The sequence below is a fragment of the Dreissena polymorpha genome, chromosome 5, assembly GCF_020536995.1.
Source record: "Dreissena polymorpha isolate Duluth1 chromosome 5, UMN_Dpol_1.0, whole genome shotgun sequence".
NCBI lineage: Eukaryota > Metazoa > Mollusca > Bivalvia > Myida > Dreissenidae > Dreissena > Dreissena polymorpha.
In genome coordinates, this window is record NC_068359.1 from 53,666,475 (window position 1) to 53,693,040 (window position 26,566).

The following is a 26,566-nucleotide window of genomic DNA, read 5'->3' on the forward strand; positions in this document are numbered from 1 at the left end:
GGCGGGCGGGCGGGCGGGCGGGCGGGCGGGCGGGCGGGCGGGCGGGCGGGCGGGCGGGCGGGCGGGCGGGCGGGCGGGCGGGCGGGCGGGCGGGCGGGCGGGCGGGCGGGCGGGCGGGCGGGCGGGCGATGTCGGGCGGGCGGGCGGGCGGGCGGGCGGGCGGGCGGGCGGGCGGGCGGGCGGGCGGGCGGGCGGGCGGGCGGTCAGACGGATCATTTCCCAACCCCAATTGATCAGTTTTACAACTTGGTCGCAAATGAAAATGTAGTATTTTACTGTAAGTAAGACAACTAATTTGCGCACGTTTTGAGATGTGTTGAGCAAAACTAAATGGCTACGTATGAGGTAAATTGCCAAGATTATCAAAATTGTATCGCTACAACAAAGATGTATGTGGAGAGTATTACAAGCGATTATCTTTTGATAAAGTTCAATTGTTGTTTTCAGTTTTGAGATATGACTTTTGTTGTTGTTTTGTAATTCTGGGTGTTTTATTAATATGTTCAATAGCGTTCTCACGTGATTTTTTTATAGTTACGCACATACACAGCTTTGTTTTGTTATCTAAAAATGTTGTTAATATGAGTCGTGTTCTGAGAAAACTAGGCTTTATGCATGTGCGTAAAGTGTCGTCCCAGATTAGCCTGTGCAGTCCGCACAGGCTAATCAGGGGCAACACTTTCCGTTTTTGTAGTATTTTTAGTTTCAAGGAAGTCCCTCCTTACCGAAAATCAAGTTTAGGCGGAAAGTATCGTCCCTTATTAGCCTGCGGACTACACTGGCTAATCTGGGACGACACTTTACGCAAAGCGACTCTAAGGGTCAGTAGCTGGGAGTTGGATTAGTGTCTAAAGGCGCAATTTCGCACACAGAAAATCCAGAGGGGGTAATCACGTGATAGTCGAGATGGCGACGTCAATGCCGAGACAGTTTTTTTTCCGTTTTATACCCTTTATTACTTTTGATTATTTTTTTTATAACGCTCACTTTCCAATCATATCAGTAAACATGTGATTTGCGTTTATTTAGTATTAAAATTCACATTATAAAATATATTGACTTTACTCCCCGCAAATTTTCTTTGTGGAGCTTTTATTAGGGCATCCCGCTAAGAAATTTCTCGGCGAGTAAAGTCGAGATAAAGAGCGAGCATCAACACGAATACACGCTAGTTACTTTTTTGCTGATATGGCTGGAAAGTGAGCGGCATTTAAACAATATATGCAAGTAATAAAGGGTATAAAACGGCGAGAAAATACCGGCCTCGGCATGAACGTCGCCATCTTTACTATCACGTGATTACCCCATCTGACATCTAAGAAATCAAAGATCCGAAAGTGATTCTCCAAAAAGGGCTTCAGATGAGGAACTAACATATCAACAGATCCTTATGCTAAGACCATACTTTTGGATATACATAATTATCATATATCTTAAGCATAGCACAGCTTTGTATTCGTTAATATTGTCTATGTTTACTGTGCGATAATATTGGGTGTCTGAAATAAAATTATGTAGTATTAGAGAAACCTGTCACTCACTAGGGATTAACCAGGTGATTTATAATTATATTTATTCACCATGTGAACTGCGTGGTTGCATTAATCAGTTTTAACAAATTGCAATGCTTCCAATCACTTATACTGAGTACGAATAGTGATTCTCGGACTCTCGGATTTTAGTGAATACGTTGTTGTTGTCTTTTTTTTCACGTAATAATCCAAGTCCTCGGATTCTTTGCTTTATTATTGTTAATCACACATAGTAATAATGATCGTCTGTCAATTTTCCGATATTAATTTCACGTTAGTGTATATAGCAGATAATAGCCGTTGTAACTGGGGATTAGTCTAGCTATGTTTTAAGTCTTCTACTGTAAACGCAAATGAGATATTCTGACCACTATTTACTACAGCTATTGATGTTATGTTTGTTGTTACTGGTTTGGCTGTCTTTATGTTAAACGACACTTCTCAGGGTACAAAATTGACTTTATTGTGTATATATACGCTTTACAAATACTCTCTTCCATTATTTCGTTTCAAATATCCTGGCACTTGTAGTATTGTGAACTAGGATTAAAAAGCTATAGATCGTTGTTTATGCTAGTTTTCACTAATAATTTACTTACATATTTTTACTTAACCTATATTATCCAACTGTCTCATCCCCTTAATGTTTCATTTTCTTTTTCTTATCCTTTGTGTTTTTTTGTGCATTATTAGTCCTGTCCAGCATATGTCAAGAAGTTGCAAGAAATGTAATTTATTTTTGTAAAACCTCACGGCCATTCAGTCATTTATGTGCGTGTGTTAAACTTTTATTTAATGGGTAATGATATTGCTGCATACCGAATGACTGTGGGGTTATTTAATTCAAGTAAATATTGTTGTCGTAAAAAATTCGTTTACATGTGGAGTGCAACAAGCGATTTTGCATTACTTCTTCTCACCCTTTTCGGGCTATCGCGCGCTTTACTCTCAGGCTGCATTATTCGACCGTTTGTCTTTGAAATGAATCTGTTATTAATTGACGCTTTACGCTTTCTTTTACTTTTATCAGGGGATATCGAGTTAAATCCAGTACCGGATTACAAGGCACTCAGTGTCTTGCATTTGAATGTGCGGTCAATACGTAACAAACTTTATTCTGTAGCAAGTAATCTGTGTAATTTTGACATTATATGCTTCACGGAAACTCATCTAACGGATGTTGTTCCCGATAATGCTTTAACAATTGAAGGTATTAATACATGTTTTCAGCGTAAAGATTATACACCTCACTCCAGCGGCTTATTAATTTATGTAAATGAGTCTTTACTGTCGCGGCGTGTTATTGAGTTAGAATGCCCCAGTCTGCACTCATTATGGATTGAACTTAATACTGGCTACTTCTCCGCTTTACTTTGCTGCTTTTATCGTCCCCTTAACCCAAATGTATCTTTTTGAAATGACCTTAAAACTAATATTGACAAAGCCTTGGATATGAACCAAAATGGTATTATGCTTGGTGATATAAACGAAGACCAACTCAAAAACTATACACGTCTTAAACAGTCATTGGCAATATTTAATTTAAGGAACGTTGTAACTGAAGCAACTAGAGTCACTGCCAATACTTCTACATTAATTGACCCCATACTTGCCTCAGATAATTTAATTGTATTGAACAGTGAGGTTATATCAATTGATAATTCTGTAAGTGATCACCATGCCACGGCTTCGTACATTAAACCAATGCAGAGACATGTTTGGTTGTACAAACGAGCTGGTTTTCAACGTCTTAACAATTTAATTAACATCGAAAATTGGAATTTTATAACAATGATGAGTGTAGAAGATGCTACCACTATAATCACGGCCAAACTTTTGGAACTAATGAAATTATGTTTTCCATTTAAATAAGTTACAGTCCGCCCTAATGATAAACCTTGGTACGACTCTATGATACGTACATTTGCCCGTAAACGCGACCGACTTAAAGTTACCGCGATAAAACAACATTCTGAAAACAACTGGGCTAAATTTAAACGCGCTCGTAACAGAGTCAATAATATGATTAAACATGCAAGGGAACAATTTTACTCCAATATTGAAACTACATTAGCTGATTTAAAATCAAGCAATTCCGGACAATACGGGAAGATATTAAAACATCTCAAAAACTCGCATTCACACTCAGATGTGATACCACCGCTAAAATCGGTCGATATACATGGAAACGTAACTATATATACTTCTGAAGAAGAAAAGGCAACGTGCTTAAACAGTTATTTTGTTTCCATTTCAACGTTAGATTCATCGTCAGGAGTTCTTCCTATCCCTACTCACTTTCCATTTACCAGTTTGCAAAATGTGTCAATGACTGAAACTGAAATTATCGATTTAATCAAAATTTTAATAACTAACAAAGCTGTTGGGGAAAATTTAATCAGTCATCTTGTTCATAAGCGTACTAGCGAGTCAATTTCAAAACCGCTATGCCTTTTGTTTAATAAATCACTACAAGAATGCACATTTCCTTCATCATGGAAAAATGCAATTGTGATGCCCTTATTCAAAAAGGGTGACTCGAACATACCTTCAAACATCGCCCAATCTCTCTTTTAAGCTGCATAGGAAAACTTATGGAGCGTGCTGTATGTAAACACTTCTATAACAATTTTATTGCACATAATTTAATTTACTGCTAACAATCAGGATTTCTTAGAGGGCACTCAACAGTTTATCCACTCATTGATATATTTGATCAAATATCTAATCTATTGACGACAAGAAACTTAATTGCATGATATTCTGCGATATATCCAAGGCGTTCGACCGTGTTTGGCATCGAGGTCTTTTATTCAAACTTAAACAAATGGCATAAGTGGAAATATATTACAATGGATAGAGAGTTACTTGTCTAACCGTACCCAAAAAGTTTCTGTCGGCTCAGCAAAGTTGAAGTCATTAGAAGTAAATGCCGGTGTCCCCCAGGGCTCAGTATTAGGACCGTTGTTTTTCTTGATTTACGTTAATGATATTGTAGAAAACCTTTTAAGTATTACCCGACTGTTTGCTGATGATACTTCATTATCATGTACCACATCTGTATTAGCTGATCTCGAGGGTATTTTAAATCATGGCCTATGCCTAATTAACGTATGGGCAAAGCGTTGGCTTGTTGATTTTAATTCCCAAAATAATGAAGCTATTCTATTCACAACACAAACAATATTCCTCTTCCCAAGTTAATGTTTGGTAATGTATCCGTGGCATTTGTTGATGAACACAAACATCTCGGTCTTACGCTTAGCAGCGATGGTAAATGGAACAACCACATCAATAATAGTATGACTTCCGCGTCGAAAATCCTCGACGTTATGCGCAAAGTTTAATACAAACTTTCCAGAAAATGCCTAAAGCAAATATATTTCACACATTTGCGGCCATTATTAGAATACGCGTGTGCTGTATGGGACGGTTGTACATTGTAAAACAGGAATTGCTTGAAAAAATCCAAAATGAAGCCGCGCGTATTGTCTCAGGCCTAACCAGATCCGTCTCACTTAGAAACCTTTACACTAAAGTTAAATGGCAAGTCTAGAAAAACGACGAAGTTATCTAAAACTAATTCATATCTACAAAATGCATAACGGCTAGTGTCCCAATTACCTTACTACCGGTAACCTTCTCCCACCTACAGTTCATGAACAATCTTCTCGTAATCTTAGAAACGCGGAAGACTATACTTTTTTATCAAGACGAACTTTACTTTATTCACGCTCGTTTTTACCATCTGCAATTAATCTATGGAATTCGTTACCTATTGATATACGAAATATTGACACCATTTCGAAATTCAAAACTTCACTGAAACAATTATTTAATTTATGCGAAGATAATCCCTTATACTTTTACACTGGGGATAGACACTCATCAATTCTACATGCGCGTTTAAGAAATAATTGCAGCAACCTTAACTCATACTTATTCATTAATCATTTAAAAAACACTCCCCTTTGAGCGTGCGGAAAAGATGCTGAAAATGCTGAGCATTACTTCTTTCATTGCCAAACATACCATTTGCAGCGAATATCTCTATTTACTGCGCTAAGATCGTTTCATCCCCTTAATTGTGAGGTGCTAATTTATGGTAAGCCTTCACTAAATAATGAAAACAACACCACCATTTTTAACGAAGTTAAAAAATATATTATTACGACAAAGCGATTGATTGCTTAGCTTCTTTTTTCCCATTTTGCTGGACATGACTTATAACTATCTTTATTACTATCTTTACTATCTGTATTACTATCATTATTAATATCCTTTATTGTACAAATTATCTGTATAGTTTCTATAAAATAATTAAAAAAAAAAGTTTTTTATTATTATTACTATTAGTATTACTATTTTTTTGGTAACAACTGTTATTATTAGTAGTACTGTTGTCATCATATAATAAATATAATTATTGATATTTATGTTCCCAATTGTATACTGTGTAAATGACATGATTAATATTTTATGTAAATCTGTCACCATAACAACATGTTAAAACTATCGCAAGGGAAGGACCCCCGATAATGTTGAAGAACTTCAGGTCTAACCCTTTTTCCATTTTGTATGTATGGACCAAAGTATATATTTGTACAATGTCATTATTTGGAAATAAAATATGTTTAAAGTAGTGCGATAATTTCTCTCCTACAGTTCTTGAAGTTTAATCTGAACCTTACCTTTGGTCAAGACTATCAAATAGCTCAATAATATACATGTTTAAAATAGATTTACGTTTATATTAATACGTTAACATTAAAGTAAGGATATGAATACTTTGCAAAGCGATTTCGACACATCACCATTCAAGTAAGACTTCACCGGGAACAGCGGTCTATGTGCCTCTAGTACATAAGATGCAATAACTTGTGTTGTTAATATATTCTCTAAGTAGGAAAATGGGTTTTCGGGCTCATGCCGGCCATCTGTACATCGAGCGAGCGTCAACAGGGAGGCGGAAAACTACAACGGGCGATGCATGGTATGGTATTGCGCAAGGGGGGGTTAGAGGGTTAGGGTAAGGGTCAGGGTCAGGGTTAGTGTTAGGGGTCGGGTTAGGGTTTGGGTTAGCCTAAACCCAACCCTAACCCTAACCCGACCCCTAACCCTAACCCTTACCCTAACCCTTTTTTGGGGTTATCACCCCTGACCATGCCTCGCCCGTTGTAGTTTTCCGCCTCCCGCGTCAACATCGACATACGATTATGAACCCTGTGGATATACAAAGTGTCGATTGGTAAAAGCCCTACGCCAATCTTAGTCGTAAAAATGAAGCTATGTGTGCGTACCGAATGCCAATATTTCGGACAGCGTTGTCGTCAGTGCGACTTCACTAGCGTTAACATTTAGACGTATCGTATCTTTAGCAGCTGCCAATGTGTCCTAAGTTGACCGCAAGGTTTCTTCGACTTTCTTATCTATATATTTTTTAATACACGTTTTTGACTTTTTAACGCAACACGAAAATGGCGATTGTACTTATGCAACACTTTTCAAATTGGATTACCTCAGTTAGGAGTAAATATTTTGATTTATAATTGTACATGTGATCATTTGTGTCTTGTTCTGTGAAAGCTGGTCATAATGCATGTGCGTAAAGTGTCGTCCCAGATTAGCCTGTGCAGTCCGCACAGGCTAATCAGGGACGACACTTTCCGCCTAAACTTGATTTTCGGTAAGGAGGGACTTCCTTGAAACTAAATATACCCTTGAAGCGGAAAGTGTCGTCCCTGATTAGCCTGTGCGGACTGCACAGGCTAATCTGGGACGACACTTTACGCACATGCATTAAGCCCAGTTTTCTCAGAACAAGACACATTTGATTTCATTCAGTGCAAGCTCTCGATAAAATCACGCTTCCCTGACGATCGAACGCTTGGTAGAGAAAGGCATGTATTTTGCATCATGAAAATTGCGCTGTTGCGATCCTGAATATGTATTCGAGCTATATTGTTTATTGACTTAATTTTATGTATTTTTGTGTAAGAACACACAAACAGTGCTGACGTTAAATTCAATCAGATTTATATGATTTACACGTGCGACAAGATTAAATTATACCAAACCCAACTCTTTAGGCGTCCGATCTTCATGAATGTTTGTATCTTGAGCTTTTAACAAAATGTAGTAAAATGATAATATGTAAAATAAATTTTTAATATAAATATTTACACATAACTAGGTATTCAAGTTTCAAAAGTATTGCGTGAGAAAAGTCCCTCCGTGTTTTTATAGATATAAGCACATATCTTTAAATCCAAACAACCAAATTCAAAATGAATTATATTTTTCATTAAATTCAATTTAATACAAAACAACTATACAATTTATTTATTTTCACGTTGGTTCCTGTTGTTGTGTTCTACTCTTACAGCTAACATCAATTGTCATTTATTTACTATTGTACATGGATTTTTCCGGTTGTTGGTGGGGGGGGGGGGGGCATATTCAGCCCACAAGAATTGATCCGTGTAAAATCTGGGAGGCTGCTGTAAATGAATAAACATAAATATTATAAAACAATAAAATGAATATATGAGCCGTGTTCTGTGAAAATGGGGTTTAATGCATGTGCGTAAAGTGTCGGCCCTGATTACCCTGTGCAGTCCGCACAGGCTAATCAGAGATGACACTTTCCGCCTAAACTGGATTTTTGCTATGAATATACTTTCTTTAAACAGAAAATATCATACAAGCAGAAAGTGTCGTCCCTGATTAGCCTGTGCGGACTGCACATGCTAATCTGGGACGACACTTTACGCACAAGCATTAAACCCCCGTTTCACATAGCACGGTCCATATGTTAACCTTCATTCGTTAAGTGCTTTTCGAGAAGTGCCTGTATTCAGCGTTATTTCAGTAAAATTCGTCTGTCCTTTCAACTTTAAATAAATAAAAGCGCGTGCAGGATCCGGCTAGTATATTTGATATATTTACAAATATAAATGATCACTTCATATTTACTTATAAAACCGTTCTACTTTAGTTTCATTTTTGCCGATAGGCGTATTGACGAACAATGATCAAATGAACGACGCCAAAAAATATAACCCAATATGAATACAAAGCTTTATAGCATAGGAATTTTTTTCATTTAACGCAAAATTAAATATATTTTATTTTGTATGTCTTTGACCTATGTTATGCGCTAGGGTGATTAATATTAGATCGTTCATAATGATCGAATTGAAATGTTTGGAAATACCGTGGTTCTTCACTGTAGATCTGAATGTTAACTTGACAAACAAACCGAAAGATAGTGCATCGACTTGTAAGCCTATAGTCCCTACATTACGGCAAAGCTTTAGTCCCGTCAGGAGAGCAAACCTAAAGTCCTTTCGATAGGGAAAGCATATAAACCCTAAAGAAGAGAAAACCTATAATAAATTCCGTAGGGCAATCCTTATATCCCTTAATTAGAGCAAACATACTGCCCTTTCTGCAGAGAAGACCAATTTTACATTCCTCGGCGCAAATCTATAACCCAGGAGAACAAACGTATATTTTTGTCAGTAGGGCAAACCTAAAGTCCATTGATTAGGACTATTATTCATGCAGTGGGTCAAACCTGTAGTCCCTTCAGTAGAGAAAACATATAGTCCCTTCAAGAGTTCACACACCTTTAGTTTTCAAGGAAAGCAAACACAAAGTCCATTCAGTAGGTCAAACATATAGTAAGTTCAGTAGGGCAAATATATAGTCCTATCGTTAGAGCAAACCTTTAGTCCCTTCAAAAGGGCACATATATATTCCTTTCAGTATGGCAAAATATATTGTCTCTTCAACCTAAACTACATTCAGTAGAGCAACTCTTCTTCAAGTAGAGCAAACATAAAGTCCCTCAAGTAGAGCAAACCTGTACCCCCTTGAGTAGGGCAAACATATAGTATTTTCAATACGGCTAACCTTTAGTCCCTTGAGTACGGCAAACCGAAATTTCCTTCAGTTGGGCAAACATACAGTAGGTTCAGTAGGGCTTACCTATAATTCCTACCGTACGGAAAACATGTAGTTCCCCCAGTACAACTAACATTTATTCCCATCAGTAGAGCAAACCTATAGTCACGTCAGGAGAGCAAACCTATAGTCCCTTCAGAATAGAAAACATATATTCCCTTCAGTGAAGCAAACCTATAGTTCCTTCAGTAGAGCAAACATTTAGTCCCATCGGGAGAGAAAACATATAGTTCCTTCCGTCGAGAAAAAAATATATAGTCTCTTCAGTAGAGCCAACATATGGTCCCTTAAGGAGAGCAAACATATAGTCCCTTAAAGAAAGTGACATACAGTCCCTTAAGGAGAGCAAACCTAAAGTCCCGCCAGGAGAGCAAACCTATAGTTCCTTCCGTACTGCAAACACATAGTTTCTCTCTCTGTAGAGCAAACATATTGTCCCTTTATGAGAGCTAACATAATAGTCTCTTACGGAGAAAAAACATATAGTCTCTTCAGTAGAGCAAACACACAGTCCCTTCAGTAGATCAAATCTGTAGTGCCTTCAGTAGAGCAAACATATAGTCCCTTCAGAAGAGCAAACATATAGTCCCTTAGGAGAGAAAACATTTAGTGTCTTCAGTAGAGCAAACACGTAGACCTGTAGAAGAGAAGACCTTTAGTGCATTCAGTAGAGCAAACCTTTATTCCATTTAGTAGAGCAATATAGCCACCTGGGAGAGCAAACATAGTGTCCCTTTAGTCGAGCAAACCTATAGACGTTTCCGTTTGGCGAATATTTAGTTCGTTCAGTTGAGAAAATCTTAACCCCGAAGGAGAGCAAACCTACCGTATTTTAAGTAGTGCAAATAAAAAGTCCCTTCAGTAGAGCAAACAAAGACTCCATTAAGTAGAACAAACGTATAGTCAAACAACCAAAACCTATAGCGCAAACATATAGTCCCTTGAGTAGAGCCAACCTATAGTCCCATCAGTACAGCAAACATATCAACACTCCAAGTAGATCAAACCTATAGACACTTTGGTAGAGCAAACATAGTCCCTTCAGTAGAACAAACAAACATATAGTCCCTTCAGAAGAGCAAACAAATATTCCCTTCAATAGGACAAATTTAAAGTCCTTTTAGTAGAGCAAACCTACAGACACTTAAGTAAAGCAAACATATAGTCCCTTAAGTTGAGCAAACATATAGTCCCTTCAGTAGAGCAAACCTATAGTCCCTTCAATAGGAAAAATTCAAAATCACTTTTGACAGTAAACATGTATTCTATTTAAAAAGACAAAACTAAAGTCTCGTTCGCAGGGGAAAACCTATACTCCCTTTAGGAGACCACACCTATAGTCCCTTAAATTTGGAAAAACCTGTTCTACCTCCTACATGGTAAACCTAAAGTCCTTCCTAGAGAAACAAAACGATTGTCCTTTCAATAGGAAAATATCTTAAGTCACTCCAGGACGGTAAATCAATTAACCCTATTGGATGACAAACCTATAGTTCTTTTAGGTGAACAAAGCTATCGTCCCGGCAGGAGGGCCAACATAAAGTTCATCCAGTCCTCTAGACAAACACCATTAGGGGACTTATTGTACATGCACTAGCACCACAGTTACCGAATTCACACAACGGGTGATGCCTCTCTCCACGCTCAAAGCCAAGAAAACCGGAAGTTCCACAGCTGAAATCGTCCCAGCTTCCATTGTTGCTAGGCAACAGCGCCACGCAGTCCTCGTCGCTACCGTGCGTCACATGTCCTGGCAACCAGTTTGCGTAGTTTACGGCCTGTCCTGTGTGTTTATGACATAAAATCCTAAATAAGCATTTTGTACAATATCTTATTTTTTACATTATATGAGACCATGGTAGAAGACCATGGTAGATTAAAACTATAACGCCATTCTGATTTAAAATAATATACATATTAAAGAACACGACAATCAATAAATATCGTTTACTTTGATATGTGTTCCATTTAAGCAACATGGGTTGCCTTTTTTAATTACCAAGAGTAATTTGAACAAAAACATTAACATCGGTAAGTTACGCAAATAAATCTCGTTAATGATCGGCATAGTTAAGCTGAACTCGACGCAAATTACCGTCAGTCCATACAAACTGTCCCTCATTCTTTCGGTCATTGAGACCAATCCAAACAGGCGATGACGGATTGTGCCTCATCATAAAAGCCTCGACGAATCGCTGTTCATGCTCGTCGTTGATTTGTACAAGGTGGCCACCGTCCTGCTCGCAAGTTCGTTCGGCGTGAACCCAAATCACTATGTCAGTGTAGAAACTATAGCAACTTCTTCCAAATTGCCCAACGCTTTCAATAGTCCCAAGACTTGACTGCTCGTGCTTGCATAACTACATGATGCCTGTCGTAATATGATGGAAATATTAAGCGTCGGCATAGCTAACATATTTAAATACAAGCTATATCCGAGAATTTTTATAAACTCATTTTCCATACTTTTTTAAGTAACGAAATAATTTATCGAAAATCTGAGACATTAATGTTCAACACAAGCAATGTCTAAGATAATCATTGCCGACACGCAAAGCTGAGCCGATACGTACCATCTGTGTTTATCAACGAATTTTCATCAGGGGTTGTTGTCATCATGTCATTTATTGCATCTGAAAAACATATATATAAAACCATATACCTATGCATCGGTTTAGGCAATAATCTGACATTCCTATTGGCACCGATCACTTTGTATTATTTTTTAATAATTGAATAGCATATTTCTGCATTTCATCGGTGTATGAACTGTCGGGAAAATTACGCCAAATGCATAAATTAGGTGTATTTTTCCCGACAGGTCATACACCGATGAAATGCAGAAAAATGCTATTCAATTCTTATAATTACACACAAAATGATCTTAAAGCTGAAATTATATCGTGGCAAGGGTCATAAAAGTCCTTCTTAATCTAGCGTATGAATCTATTTTTAGTTTCGGTTTCATCTCCGTCAAACGTGTACATCGTTGAAGTTCGCGCCAAAAATATAACGTCATGTCGCAATTGACCAATAAAAAAACATCATCATTAAGTTTCGCGCAAAACATAACGTCATTTTGGCAACTTGTTTATGACAAGAATATTCATGTTGAAATTTGCATACGAAGTGGGTTCATCGGAAAATGAAAAACCGGCCACGTGAATAAACTATCCTATCAGAATGCAGCATTCATATGAATGTGACAGAAGTTGTAATTATAGTAAAATGAACAGACATACACAGCGAAAAAGTCTTCAAACGCGTGTAAATCATACGCCCGATATCACGGTTAAAGTTTACAACGTTAGTGCGTGTATTAGGCTGTAATACGCACCGTTTAAAAAGCCCGAACTTAATCGAAATTATCTGAATTAGGATCATATGTCGGGTCAAAATACGTTCATAATGTTCCTTAATTATGTCAGTCTCCATACCAAATTCACACACGTACGCATGCGCATTGTACAGCAAATTAGGGCTGCAGTGTACGTCCTCCCATTGCCCTCCGTGGTCCATCCACATGGCTACACAGTCTTCATTTAACGGGAGGTTAGTCTTTCGACCGGGGTACCAGTGGGTGTAATTAACTGAATTTCCTGTAAAATCGTTGAACCGTGTAAAATATGCATGAATATGTAAACATTTTGGATATGGATGCAATTTCTGAGGAAAGATGTGACTTATTTGCATGGTATCTGCTTTGGGAAGAAAAATTAATAATCCCGTTCATACGCGTGTAACAAATCGTAGAATTGCTTTACATATTGAAAGAAAAACAGGCAGCAGATACTGCACATAGCCATGCAATAAAGGTTTTTTACGACATAATGCATCTTAAAGTAATATAAATGAAATATGAATAAATCCTTCATTAAGCGCCAAAACACGTTTGTATTTTCTAACGGACCGTACTTCCTGTCCTAATAAGTCAGTTATGTGTTTAGTTCAGTAAATGTGTTATTATGTTTCAATCTATAGGAAAACGACATAGTTGTATGTTTCCATCTATATGAACGCGACATAGTTGTATGTTTCCATCTATATGAAAACGACATAGTCGTATGTTTCCATCTATAGGAAAACGACATATTTGTATGTTTGCATCTAAAGGAAAACGACATAGTTGTATGTTTCCATCTATAGGAAAACGACATAGTTGTATGTTTGCATCTATAGGAAAACGACATAGTTGTATGTTTCCATCTATAGGAAAACGACATAGTTGTATGTTTCCATCTATAGGAAAACGACATAGTTGGAGTGCATGTTCACCTGATGACCATACAAATGTTTCTTCATGTTCACGGTCGTTCAGCCCTATCCAGACATGATCATCATGGTATTGCTTGACGACCTCGTATATTTTGTTCTGCTGTTCGTCGTTTTCAATGTGTACTAAATGTCCTCCACGACTTTTACAGTCGTTTTCTGCATCCGTCCAAGATACAGCCTCTCTTACCAGTTCGTAGCACGTCTGGCTTATAGTGAAGAGCTTGCTATCATGAGAGGCGGCATGCAAGAATAACGTCTCTTCACATCCATAGTGGACTGGCAATCAAAGAAGCATAATAATAATGATTTGTATGCATCTAACCTACTTTTAACAAAGAACAATCAGTGCATGTTTATACAACGGTTTATTCATAAAATGAATGGCTTCTTAAAATTATAGGAAACCAATGAATTAAACAGCATTCTACAATGTTATTTGTTCTTGTGATCATTATTACAGCCGAATGGTGAATGTAAATTGTTATTTAAAGCCAGGTTGTATATGATTGTAAAAGATTAAATTCTCATGTTTTCACCGATGTAATATCGCGAAATAATTAGAGTGATATTATGGACATCTAACAGTATATATGTGTTTATCGCAACCGTTGTTTATTTTTGGTGTTTTCACTTCAAATACACTAATATTTGTTAATGCAGCATCAACATACTAAAACAATATCACGGAAAGAGAAACATAATCCATTTGAATATCAACCGTACTTTCGGTTTTACAACTGACGTATAAAAACTTGTAGCAAAATGAGTTGTAGATAATTGGTCAGCTACCACATTTTAACTAATTCTTTTAACCTGTTAATTCTTTTCAGCTCAATTCAACAGTGAAAAATGCCCATAATATTACTTTAAATGGAGAATTTTTATTCTCTAATTTTGACTTTGAGAAGTTTCATATTTTAGAGGCGATGTTTACCTCCTGCCACAGGGCTAAGATACGTTGATGTTGTTGTTGTCGTGGCCTGGTCGGTCATAACTGTAGTAGAAGGTGCAGCTGTTGTTGGTGGTTGTGTTGTGGTTGCTGTTGTGCTCTGGTCTGTCTGGACAGAAGTGAATGGTGCTGCTGTTGACGGCGGTAACGTTGTTGGTACTGGTGTTGTAGTAGTTGGTAATAACGTGGTAAGATCTTCTGTAGTTGTCGTTTGTATTGTTGGAGGATTTGATGTGGTTACTGGAATAATAATAATTTTTAAATAACAGCACTTTTAGGTTAAAAAAAGCATTGCATTACACAGTATTATTAATTTTAAGAATGGCTTAAATGGTTAATCTATCGACTGGCAGTAATGGCTCGCGGTTTAGTGAGCATACATACACACCAGAAGTGTATTAGCACAGTCGAAGTGAGAGCAATATAATTTAAACAGATGACCAGAACTATGTTTATAAAAAATAAACTTGACACAATAAACTAGGGCTAGAATGTTTCTTACGGTCATCCAATCGACCTATATACATATATATGATTACATGTATATATATAACTAATATATAACTAGCATACACATTACAAACGGTGAAATAATGCCGAAGTAGTTTTTTATAAAGTAATAATGGAAATTTTAATTGGAGATCAAATTATCTTGTACCACGATCTTTGTTTTTTTTTAAGTATATTTTCAGTTTCCGTATTGTTAAAATTACAGCGGGAGAGGTTGTTAATACAACTTTCAAGTGTTAAGTTTTTTCGAAATCTCCATATGTACAACTTGATCTAGTATTTAACGTTAAGAAATGACATTAAAATAAACATCCTAGCTTCGGCTTCTCAGCTAAATGAACATTATCTTCAATGTCAATCAGAAATTTCTATTCATTCGGTCATAACAATACTTTATTTTATTAATTACTACATTGCGTGTTGTTATTCTAATTATTGTTATTTATGAACGGTAGTTAATCAAGGACTCGAAAATTACAACTGACTGTATACTAGTATGCTATGGGACTTACAGTCATCTCCTATTGGGGTAGCTCCCGGACAACTTTGTTGTTCCATGTTGTCAACCAATTGCACGTACCCTAACTAAGAAAACTAAAAGTACACTCTAGCGTTTATCCAGATATAAACAGAGAAATACAATGGAATTCTTGCACCGACCATATTGTGGTAGTCGCAAGTATAACACGGATCATACTCATATGTTAGGGAATTGAAGTTTACGGGTAATAATACTAAACTGCACATGCCATCAGGTTGATGTACATTTATCGAAAAGAAAACATAATTTAAAAAAGTTAACAAAAAATAAACGCGCATAATTATTTGGTTTATATGTACAACAGTGATTGCAGAAGTAAACCTGTTCTTTTATTTTTCTGTAATATTTTGAAAACAAATCAACAACGGAGGTAGGATAAATGCTACCAAAAAATATAACAACGTATATAGTGACCATTATCAAGACAGATCCGTATACCATAAACAAAAGATGAAAACCAACAAACCTGATGCTGAAATAGCACAGATGCCCAGCCAGCCATGCCCGTGGGTGACCCTGCCGCTTTGCAGTCAAATTCATACATGTGTCCCATCAAGAAACTGGAGTTGGAAGTCTGAATTAAATGGCGTTATTTAATAAATAGTTGTGTGTGTGGCTCTGTGACATTGATTGTAATGCATGAATATAAGTTCATAATTGAGATAAACAAGCAAATTCGTTGAATTTATATCCCCGCCAAATATGTTTCTAGACACAAACGTGTTATATTTGCCACTCAAAAAAGCAATGTTTCAATATACAAAGGGCCATAACTCCGTTATTAACAGATGGTGTACAATGACATTTGGCGTGCATCATCCTCTTATCCATATTTATACTCATACCAAGTTTCAATGAAATCCGCCAAAGCACTTCCAAGATATGGCTCCGGACGGACGGACGAAAAGACGAAAAGACGGACGGAAAGACGGACAACGCCAAAACAATATCCCTCCGCCTATGGCGGGGGATAATAAATTCCTATTAAAACTGAGTTAAATCTATCATCGCTTGACGCAATAAATGCGATGCTACATGTACGTCATTATATAATTAATTTCGCGCTAAACGCGCACGAACAAACCCGAGTTTCAATATTGTAAGTAATGATAATAATTATGGTTCGCAAGTACCATAGTAACCACGGCGAGCTACAATAGACCATATATTTATGTCTGTTAATCACCATTTCATACCTACCACGGACACTGTTTACAGAAATGAATTGGTTCTGTCAGTGACTCACTAGCACAGAATATAATACTTTTACGAGCATTTGTGAGTGCCAATTAACTGTTTGATTTGGTATGTATTTAACAACATTGTGGCAGATGTAAGTATGCTCTTTAACAGATCTGTACATTTGCCATTCAATTGTTCCAAATTAAACATTTTGTCATTTTAATTATATCTCAAAGTAGTTAGAACTACACTGAACATTATATTATTATGTATTGAAAGTATCACTTACTTCGTTGTACACTGCAATATCTTGATTATAATTGCAAATGCAACTATAGTCACCATTACTCATACGAAATGTTGCCAGAGCAACCACGAGAGAAAAATGTGTGTCCATCCGAGGTGCTTTTAACTGCAACAAAAACAACGTGCTATTTTTGTTGTACTTTAATTACGACATAATCAATACCGTAACTTTATTTTCCGTTGTAATTAATTTTAAACGTATAAATTGAGCTTTTATACTTTACACGAAAACAAATAAACTGTATCATTTAACTATATGTGTCCCTCGTTAAACTTACGTGTTTCTTATTCGTGCATGCTTTTATTTAAGTTTACTTTGAAATGAGTATCCAATGTGTTTTAAAAGTCTGATTTTCAATCAAGAAAATGTCGTTTGATAACGTGAATCTTATTTGATTGCATTGTTTTAAATTAACCAATTATTTTCAATGTTCGCATCAATAAAAAATCTGTTTACAAGGAACTTATATTAAATTGTCTCACCTTGTTTGAGCCACGTCTATTCTGCCAGTGCAATGTGTCCCTACGTTGTTATCTAATAATTCCAAAAATGCTGACCTCATGACGAATGAATGGCTAGTAAAAGATAAGACCTTTTAATGAGCAAACGTTTACAATTCGCTTCGTTGAAATATTCTGTAAATGAATATGAAGATGGCAGCAGGTAATTATTTACAAAACTGTTACCACTGATAGACGCGTTCAGTAGACACATTGAGGTATATGTGCTCGCACATGTTAAGTATGTTGCATGAATGTCAGGTAATGATCCCATGGAAAAGTACAAAGGAGTCGCATTCTGAGAAAACTGGGCTTAATGCATGTGCGTAAAGTGTCGTCCCAGATAAGCCTGTGCGATCCACACAGGTTAATCAGGGACGACACTATCCGCCTAATTCGATTTTTGGTAAGAAGAGACTTCATTTAAACGAAAAATTACATATAAGCGGAAAGTGTCGTCCCAGATTAGCCTGTGCGAACTGCACAGGCTAATCTGAGACGACACTTTACGCACATGCATTATTCCCAGTTTTCTCAGAACGCGACTGAAAGTATTTGTATAATATATATTTATTGGTTTGCAAGCACTGGTATTTATTATGCCGATGTATGCATAGAATAGTTGCTATTGAAACGTTTTACATCGCTATTTAGCTTAGATCTTACAATTTACGAAGTGTATGCTGATTATATATTAAGATGGGCATGTGTTTTTTTGCAAAACAGACAGCATGGTTTATTATTCTACTTGTATGGTTTATTATCGTACACGAAAATAATGTTAATAATCTAAATATGGAATCTTAAAGGTATAGCAAAGATTAAGTAATACACTTGATTTGTCAGTTTGTTTAATACAATCACAGCGATACTTTTATATAGAAGAACGCATATTTACATTTACAATATAATCATGAAAATCCATTGCATGTCGATGTGGTACACGGAAGGTGTCAGAAAATTCATTATGATACAATTACGTACGAAAGTGCTTGGATATAGTAATTTATCACATATTAATTTTAATATCGCAGGCTACTTCTGTTTCACTGCGCAAACGTAACGTGTGTCATTGCCATCCTTGGCGATTGTTAAGAGGCCACACGGGTTTTGCGTTGCAAATACCAATGCATTGACCCTAGAAAGAATAATTATTGGTTTTATTTTTGTTCAAGTTGCCACTGCTATTTTCCCCAATTATATTGATAATTTATGTCTATAAAGAAGGTTTAGCGTTCCTTACAAACTGGTTTAAAAGTAAAATGCTTTGCAACTAAGCGTACTAAGGTTCTTACACCAGTTTAAAGCATTTACAAAGCTCCACATAGCTTGTATGTGATACTGCTTGCGTGAAAGCCAGCGTGAGTCCAGACGATAATCTCGTCGTGCATCGTGAATATTTCAATGAAATACCTTATCACAGATGTTCCACTTTAAATAGATGACAATGTAACGCATGTTCAACCACTTTCCTTCCAAAGGTAAAGTTAACTTTAAGATATTAAAAATAATATTTTGAGTATAATACAGCTTGTTCGATATGTACCCTTGTCATTCGTTACCGTATTAAACCAATTACTAAAATACGTATGTATGCTTGGATTACGTTGGATTTTAATGTCTCGTGACTACGGTAATTCAGTTTTAATTTTGTTTAAACATTGGACATAATTATTCGTTAGGGTCTTAAATTCGCTAATCGGTCCACTGACGAAATATACGAACATTAATGCCTAACGAATAATAATGGTTTTAGAGTACTATATATTCCACATATATCCACCTTGTGGATGAAGTGCGGCGCGTGTAATACACGTCTTTCTATCTCAAAGGTCGTGGTCACACATAAAGAACAAATGTTAAGTCCAAGCTGCTATGTGACCATCATCGTACAACTTTGAATGAACGTACAAACCATGCACATCATTCGAATATGTAAGGCAAGGGTGTCCCTACATAAAACAAGCCAATACAACACTCAAATTTCAAATTTGAGCATTAAAGAGCCTTTGAAGACTGCGATTTCATCTTTCAATCAACTTCTTTAAAAACTTATTACAAATATTCGCTATGCGCAGATGGCGTTCGATTATCATACCTGTCTCCTGAGCTCGCAATCAAGGTCCCACTTAGAGGTTTAATGTCTTTTGTGGCCTAATGCAGCTTGTCCACACTTTCATTTCATCATACATCAATATATTTTAGATGACTTTACCATTAGTGCTCACCATGTGGCGAAGACGTGTCAGGCGCAAGATCTGTACACCTATTCATAAAGGTCAGTGTCACACATATGGGTCACTTGTGAAGTAGGTGCATGGTGCAGATTGTTTACGATATACAAACGTCTAGTTATTATGTTTTGTGTGTCGCAATATATTCAATGTGAATATCCGGCTACGATACCCAAACATTTTAAGAGCGAATGCGAGATTGGCTTCGGAAGAACGACGTTGCCCGAAGCTAGTCTCGCGTTCGCTCGTAAATGTTCGGATATCGTAACGGGAAATTAACATGGAATATATTGTTGTACAAAAAATAAAAACGAGAATTTTGTTTACCGTTTAGTCTATGTTACCCTACCAGATCTAGCTTTGAAATTTTGGCTATTGCTATAAGGAAAACTGTTTTTATGTGTTGACTTTATTTTACGAAATATTTCGCGAAATGTTCGTTGGTTTTTAGTATAGGTAATGAGTCACATGATTAAAGAAAAGACCAGATAATAAAACAAAAACTTATATTCGGATAATGTACCCTGAGTTTTATTGTGTCCTCTATCTATTTATATATTAATAGCATACGTGATGTTTTGAATGCATTACAATATGTGATTATTCATAGTAAATTAAGCTCTTACCTATCTCAAGCCATAACGCACGTTCAACTACATTCTACTCAAATACACGCAGAGCCGTTATTGAGCTAATAAATTCATACGTTTTGGAAATACTCTGTTTAAGCATCACATGGTTCTTTTTCTGTAAAAAGATATAACATGCAAAATTAAATTTATGTCATCCTATTTTTTACTTCCTTTTGAAACATGTGAAACATGATATCACGGTATCACGAGTTGTTGCGAACGCAGTCACAGTAAATGTACACATTCATACTTTATCAGGGATGTGTAAAGATACACTGGTAAGCGTCTCTGATAACAAGATAATTGTTATTGTTATAGAAAAGGTTGGATTTATTAATACACTGTTTTTCAATTGCATTACAGCGTATATCAACTAAACGCTTGATAACAGACGATTCGTGATTTAAGAAACCGTAAAAAATAAATAAGTTTGAATAATTGTATATGAAATAAAGCTTTATATTAGAATGGTTTATTAGTATAAAAAATGTTCAAGATCATGTGTCGAATGATATGTGTGTTCATCGTGTGCGCGTGGATTCTGCTCGTCGAAAATTGCGATGCGGCAAGTATGTATCTTATGTTCGAGAAAGTATGTAGCATCGATATGTCTGGTGGTTTTTGTTTTTAATTCATATTTAGAAATGTATTATCCGATTAACCATCTGAGCACATAAGGAACTGTCATAAACAAATACAAAACTTAGGCAAGCGTATTGAGGAAGGTATTTTATTACATTTCATGACAGTTTGTTGTCCTTTGTTACATGGATTTGATGCACTAATGATAGTTTTCATATTCTAATAGGCGTTCTATATACTGCGTTTCATGTATGTAAAACAAACATTTTATACGAGGGTTAATCAAAAGGTACAATCACGTTTTGTTTAAAGTATTATAAAAAAGTAAAAAAGAGCATTAGATCATTGAAAGCTGCAACTGTTTTCTTCTACAGCAGCATTAGATCATTAAAAGCTGCAACTGTTTTCTTCTACAGCAGCATTAGATCATTGAAAGCTGCAACTGTTTTCTTCTACAGCAGCATTAGACCATTGAAAGCTGCAACTGTTTTCTTCTACAGCAGCATTAGATCATTGAAAGCTGCAACTGTTTTCTTCTACAGCAGCATTAGATCATTGAAAGCTGCAACTGTTTTCTTCTACAGCAGCATTAGATCATTGAAAGCTGCAACTGTTTTCTTCTACAGCAGCATTAGATCATTGAAAGCTGCAACTGTTTTCTTCTACAGCAGCATTAGATCATTGAAAGCTGCAACTGTTTTCTTCTACAGCAGCATTAGATCATTGAAAGCTGCAACTGTTTTCTTCTACAGCAGCATTAGATCATTGAAAGCTGCAACTGTTTTCTTCTACAGCAGCATTAGATCATTGAAAGCTGCAACTGTTTTCTTCTACAGCTACGAGCAGTCCGCCTAATACAACCGCCTCTCCAGAAAAGACGGGTACGTGAAGTATTCCTGGAACATATTATAGGGAACCACAGGGAGCAAAATAGTAACGCCCAGTACAAGTTTTGCTCTCCCGGTTGACTGTCTGAACATGTTAGCATTAACATAGGAATGCTGAATATAGTTAAAATTGTGGCAAACTCTTTAATGAATTATGATAACGGTATAGTCTAAATATTGATTAAAAAAACTCACAACTATTAAGACAGTTTGACAGCATGTTGTAGTGTACACAAGAACGATCACAATTGGTTCCCGAAGCATATATCTCTTGCAAGTAAATGAGAGCGATCACAATTGGTTCCCGCAGCATATATCCATTGCAAGAAATACAGTATTTTATTGACAACAGTGTCGTGTATATGCCATTTGCTTTTGCAATATAAATAAACAATCACAACTGCTTTCCCGAAATAAAAAAAACGCTTATGCATGATAAAATATGACATACCGATAGCGGTTTATATGTTTGATTAACGGACTCGTATAGTGTAAATGATACAAAGTCAAAGCGACGGCACATAATTTGCATAACCTTTGTGTTTGCTTCCGGTTTCAGAGCTTAATTGCTACACGTGTAACGACGTAGGTCCAACAAACAAGTGTCTGAACTTTACGAACTTCCAGGTTGCGCACGCACTGTGGCGGCAGTCGGTAAGGGACTGGGACGACCCTGTACAGATCGCGACTTGCGAAAGTCCATTTAATGCCTCCTGTATGGTGCTCACTTACAACAATGAGAAAGGTTATCGACGTGTTATTCGCATTATAATCTTGTTAAGTATTACTATAAAAATAGTGTTGCTCCAGTGTATGTTTGGTTTGCTTCTTACACACAAATGTTTGGTGACAACTTTGAAAATGATGCCTTTCTCACTGATCATTTCTTGTAAACCATTAGTAATGAAAATTGATGTGAAACAAAACTCAATACAGTTTTTGTTCGTTATCTATATATAGCATTATTCCATAACACACTGACTTGATTCATTCACAAATGTTGTCTGCGCGAAACTATCAAAATAAAGGCATCAGCTCCAATCAGCGGAATTCTAAGTCGTGTTAGACAATGTGTAACGATAAATTTGGAAGTGCGAAAACATGTGCGAGAAGAATCGGGTGTCAAAATGTATGTCTAAATTATTACGGATATCACCACATCGGGTTTAATATAGACTTGGGTCTGATAATTTTGAAACTTACTTTAAAACAACAGAAGAATAATACAGGATAATATAACAATTCGATTTGTACCCAGTAAAATCGCTGGTGAGTTTTTTATCTTACCCTCTCAACTTTGACTGATGAACTTATGTTCGTTTAAGCTTTTGTCACGACACCTTTATTGAGCAAATTCGTTTGATATTATTTTTTTTAAAATGGGAATGTATTATAAATCACGTTTTACACACACATGATTCAATTTTAAAACAACTCTATCTGTAGGTGAGGTGGCTCACTTAAGCGGTTGTTCGGATGACGAAACTTTCGGACTGGATCCAAACAAATCAGCCAGGTACTTGCCCATCACAAAAAACTTGCAAAAGGACAACCATACGAGGTGTGCTTGGGATGACACGGACATGATCTGCTTGACGTTGTGCATCGGCGATTCTGACGAACCGTGTAATGGACCAACATTGGCGGGAAATTTTATTTCCGCTTCTGGCTTTCTGATTGTTCTTTGCGCATGTGTGCAAATAGTGAATAATGCATTCTTGCAAGTTGCGTAACAATAATTTTTATTCCGGCGCGTATGTATAAGTGCATAGTTAAATTGTTCAAAGTAAAAAAATATTTGCGTTGAGTGTATTTATAATGTGATGGTCAATTACTCAAATTCTTACAATAAACGTCAATATGGGCAATCCTAATTTAGTCGAAATAATATTCTAAAATTATTCACTTGTTTTTTTTTAAACATCGTGAACATGTCGTCCAGTTGATGAGTACGTCAAATCTAGCAAAATCTAGCAATTTTAGCATATATTTGCGAATACTGACAAATTTATGTTTCGACTTGTCTGCATGCTTTGTCGCGTTTTCATGTACACACAGTTTTGTAAATGACCTTTTTCAAGATTGTTGTATTTTATAATTTTCTATGGATAAATGTTTAGTATATTTTTCACATGTTCTCGTATGTGAACTGCATGTCCTAAACATGCGTTCGCTGTTAAATATTTCAATGTGTCATGAAAACTTGCATCATAATTATATCATTTCAACAGAGATGTGCGAATATAATTATGCCATACAAATGCAAAACTTTGTTATTGTTCTAGTGAATATACAAACACTGAGATAAGAAATGTTATTCGTGGAAGTAGTGCAAGTTAATTGTGCTTGGAAAACTCCACCCACCCCGACCCCCACTTCAAGAAACTCTATTTTGCGAATCGGAAACACACACAAGAAGATGATTTGACGTTCACAGTTTAACAAGTTTATTTTCAGGGACTAATGTGTGTCATGAACTTGTCATGTTGTGAACTTCCTGTAACATAGTTACGGTACTTAAACCGCTTAGAGTGCATTCTTTACTCTTACTCTGCATTTTTAATAAAGTAAAGATGGCATACTTGTTTCTTTTTCTGTTTAACATTTATGTACGCTTTAAACTGGTACGTTTGTTTCCAATTATTTGTTGTTGTTGTTGTTTATGCATGCAACTACTAAACACATATTCCATTAGGTTTCGCCCTGGTATAAATACTCAACCGTTTAATTACTTTGACAAATGTCAGATGTAGTAGTGTACTAAAGTGTAATTCGCCATAAAAACTAGAAAAAGCAAACTAGTGTATTTAATTTGCCCCCACAAAAAAGCAAATGTACCTGTAATTGGGCAGTGCTCTGTGAATAGGGTGTTTAATGCATGTGTAATTGGGCAGTGCTCTGTGAATAGGAGGTTTAATGCATGTGTAATTGGGCAGTGCTCTGTGAATAGGAGGTTTAATGCATGTGTAATTGGGCAGTGCTCTGTGAATAAGGGGTTTGATGCATGTGTAATTGGGCAGTGCTCTGTGAATAGGAGGTTTAATGCATGTGTAATTGGGCAGTGCTCTGTGAATAGGAGGTTTAATGCATGTGTAATTGGGCAGTGCTCTGTGAATAAGGGGTTTGATGCATGTGTAATTGGGCAGTGCTCTGTGAATAGGGGGTTTAATGCATGTGTAATTGGGCAGTGCTCTGTGAATAGGAGGTTTAATGCATGTGTAATTGGGCAGTGCTCTGTGAATAGGGGGTTTAATGCATGTGTAATTGGGCAGTGCTCTGTGAATAGGAGGTTTGATGCATGTGTAATTGGGCAGTGCTCTGTGAATAGGAGGTTTAATGCATGTGTAATTGGGCAGTGCTCTGTGAATAGGAGGTTTAATGCATGTGTAATTGGGCAGTGCTCTGTGAATAGGGGGTTTGATGCATGTGTAATTGGGCAGTGCTCTGTGAATAGGGGGTTTGATGCATGTGTAATTGGGCAGTGCTCTGTGAATAGGGGGTTTAATGCATGTGTAATTGGGCAGTGCTCTGTGAATAGGAGGTTTAATGCATGTGTAATGGGGCAGTGCTCTGTGAATAGGGGGTTTGATGCATGTGTAATTGGGCAGTGCTCTGTGAATAGGGGGTTTAATGCATGTGTAATTGGGCAGTGCTCTGTGAATAGGGGGTTTAATGCATTAGTAATTGGGCAGTGCTCTGTGAATAAGGGGTTTAATGCATGTGTAATTGGGCAGTGCTGCAATGGTACTGTGCATTAAGGAGTCGAGGTATACTGCATTGGTACTATGTGTAACGGATCCGCGGTCGACTGCATAGGTACTGTATGTAACGCGTCCGATGTCCGCTGCATTGGTAATCTATGGTACGGATCCGAGGTCTTCTGAATTGGTACTGTATGTACCGGATCCGAGTTCTACTGCATTGATACTGTGTGTAACGGATCCGAGGTCTTCCTTAGTGATACTGTGTGTAACGGATCAGAGATCTACTGCATTGGTTATGTATGTAACGGATCCGAGGTCTTCTGAATTGGTACTGTATGTACCGGATCCGAGTTTTACTGCATTTGGTACTGTATGTAACGGATCCGTGGTCTACAGCATTGGTACTGTGTGAAACGGATCCGAGGTCTTCTGAATTGGTACTGTATGTAACGGATCCGAGGTTTACAGCATTGATTCTGTATGTAACAGATCCGAGGTCTTCTGAGATGGTACTGTATGAAACGGATCCAAGGTCTACTGCATTGATACTGTATGTAACGGATCCGAGGTCTTCCTTAGTGGTACTGTATGTAACGGATCCGATGTCAAATGCATAGTATGTTACGGATTCGAGGTATACCTTAGTGGTACTGTATGTAACGGATCCGAGGTCTACTTCATTGGTACTGTATGCAACGGGTCCGAGGTCTACTACATTGGTACTGTATGCAACGGATCCTATGTATACTGCATTGTTACTGTG

The 26,566-nt window shown here is 36.9% G+C and overlaps 2 protein-coding genes across 6 annotated transcripts; one reads left to right on the forward strand and one right to left on the reverse strand.

Moving 5' to 3' along the window:
- Positions 1–7,813: 7,813 nt before the first annotated feature.
- LOC127830930 (macrophage mannose receptor 1-like) lies at positions 7,814–20,776 on the reverse strand. Of its 2 annotated transcripts, XM_052355863.1 has the most exons (13): positions 20,625–20,776; positions 19,863–20,030; positions 17,747–17,839; positions 17,247–17,369; positions 16,242–16,349; positions 15,747–15,819; positions 14,710–14,964; positions 13,776–14,051; positions 12,938–13,099; positions 12,074–12,133; positions 11,596–11,871; positions 11,110–11,283; positions 7,814–8,032 (listed from the first exon to the last, which is right to left on the reverse strand). In XM_052355863.1, the coding sequence occupies exons 4-11, from the start codon at positions 17,352–17,354 to the stop codon at positions 11,861–11,863; spliced, it is 1,053 nt and encodes a 350-aa protein (XP_052211823.1). In that variant the 5' UTR covers positions 17,355–17,369; positions 17,747–17,839; positions 19,863–20,030; positions 20,625–20,776; the 3' UTR covers positions 7,814–8,032; positions 11,110–11,283; positions 11,596–11,860. The 2 variants fall into 2 exon arrangements, with proteins under 2 accessions (XP_052211823.1, XP_052211824.1); XM_052355864.1 differs by lacking the exons at positions 17,747–17,839; positions 19,863–20,030; positions 20,625–20,776 and adding an exon at positions 17,542–17,698.
- On the forward strand, positions 17,953–24,678 carry LOC127830931 (uncharacterized). 4 transcript variants are annotated; one of them, XM_052355868.1, is made up of 5 exons: positions 17,953–18,025; positions 19,970–20,042; positions 22,049–22,093; positions 22,659–22,753; positions 23,546–24,678. In XM_052355868.1, exons 1-5 carry the CDS (start codon positions 17,987–17,989, stop codon positions 23,561–23,563), a joined length of 270 nt encoding a protein of 89 aa, XP_052211828.1. In that variant the 5' UTR covers positions 17,953–17,986; the 3' UTR covers positions 23,564–24,678. The 4 variants fall into 4 exon arrangements, 3 of the variants coding, with proteins under 3 accessions (XP_052211828.1, XP_052211825.1, XP_052211826.1); XM_052355865.1 differs by having other exon boundaries at positions 17,993–18,025; positions 22,659–22,844; XR_008026330.1 differs by lacking the exons at positions 17,953–18,025; positions 19,970–20,042 and adding an exon at positions 20,851–20,908 and having other exon boundaries at positions 22,659–22,844.
- Positions 24,679–26,566: the final 1,888 nt, after the last annotated feature.

Excerpts from the sequence above, each read along its gene's own strand:
- LOC127830930 (XM_052355863.1), bottom strand. The coding sequence starts at position 17,354 with ATGGACACACATTTTTCTCTCGTGGTTGCTCTGGCAACATTTCGTATG. Across the intron at positions 14,052-14,709 it reads TCTTAGCCCTGTGGCAGGAG|TCCACTATGGATGTGAAGAG; the intron begins GTAAACATCGCC and ends TTTGATTGCCAG. Across the intron at positions 12,134-12,937 it reads TGCGTACGTGTGTGAATTTG|ATGCAATAAATGACATGATG; the intron begins GTATGGAGACTG and ends TATGTTTTTCAG.
- LOC127830931 (XM_052355865.1), top strand. The coding sequence starts at position 17,999 with ATGTTAAGTATGTTGCATGAATGTCAG. Across the intron at positions 18,026-19,969 it reads GTATGTTGCATGAATGTCAG|ATGACTTTACCATTAGTGCT; the intron begins GTAATGATCCCA and ends AATATATTTTAG. Across the intron at positions 22,845-23,545 it reads CACTTACAACAATGAGAAAG|GTGAGGTGGCTCACTTAAGC; the intron begins GTTATCGACGTG and ends CTCTATCTGTAG.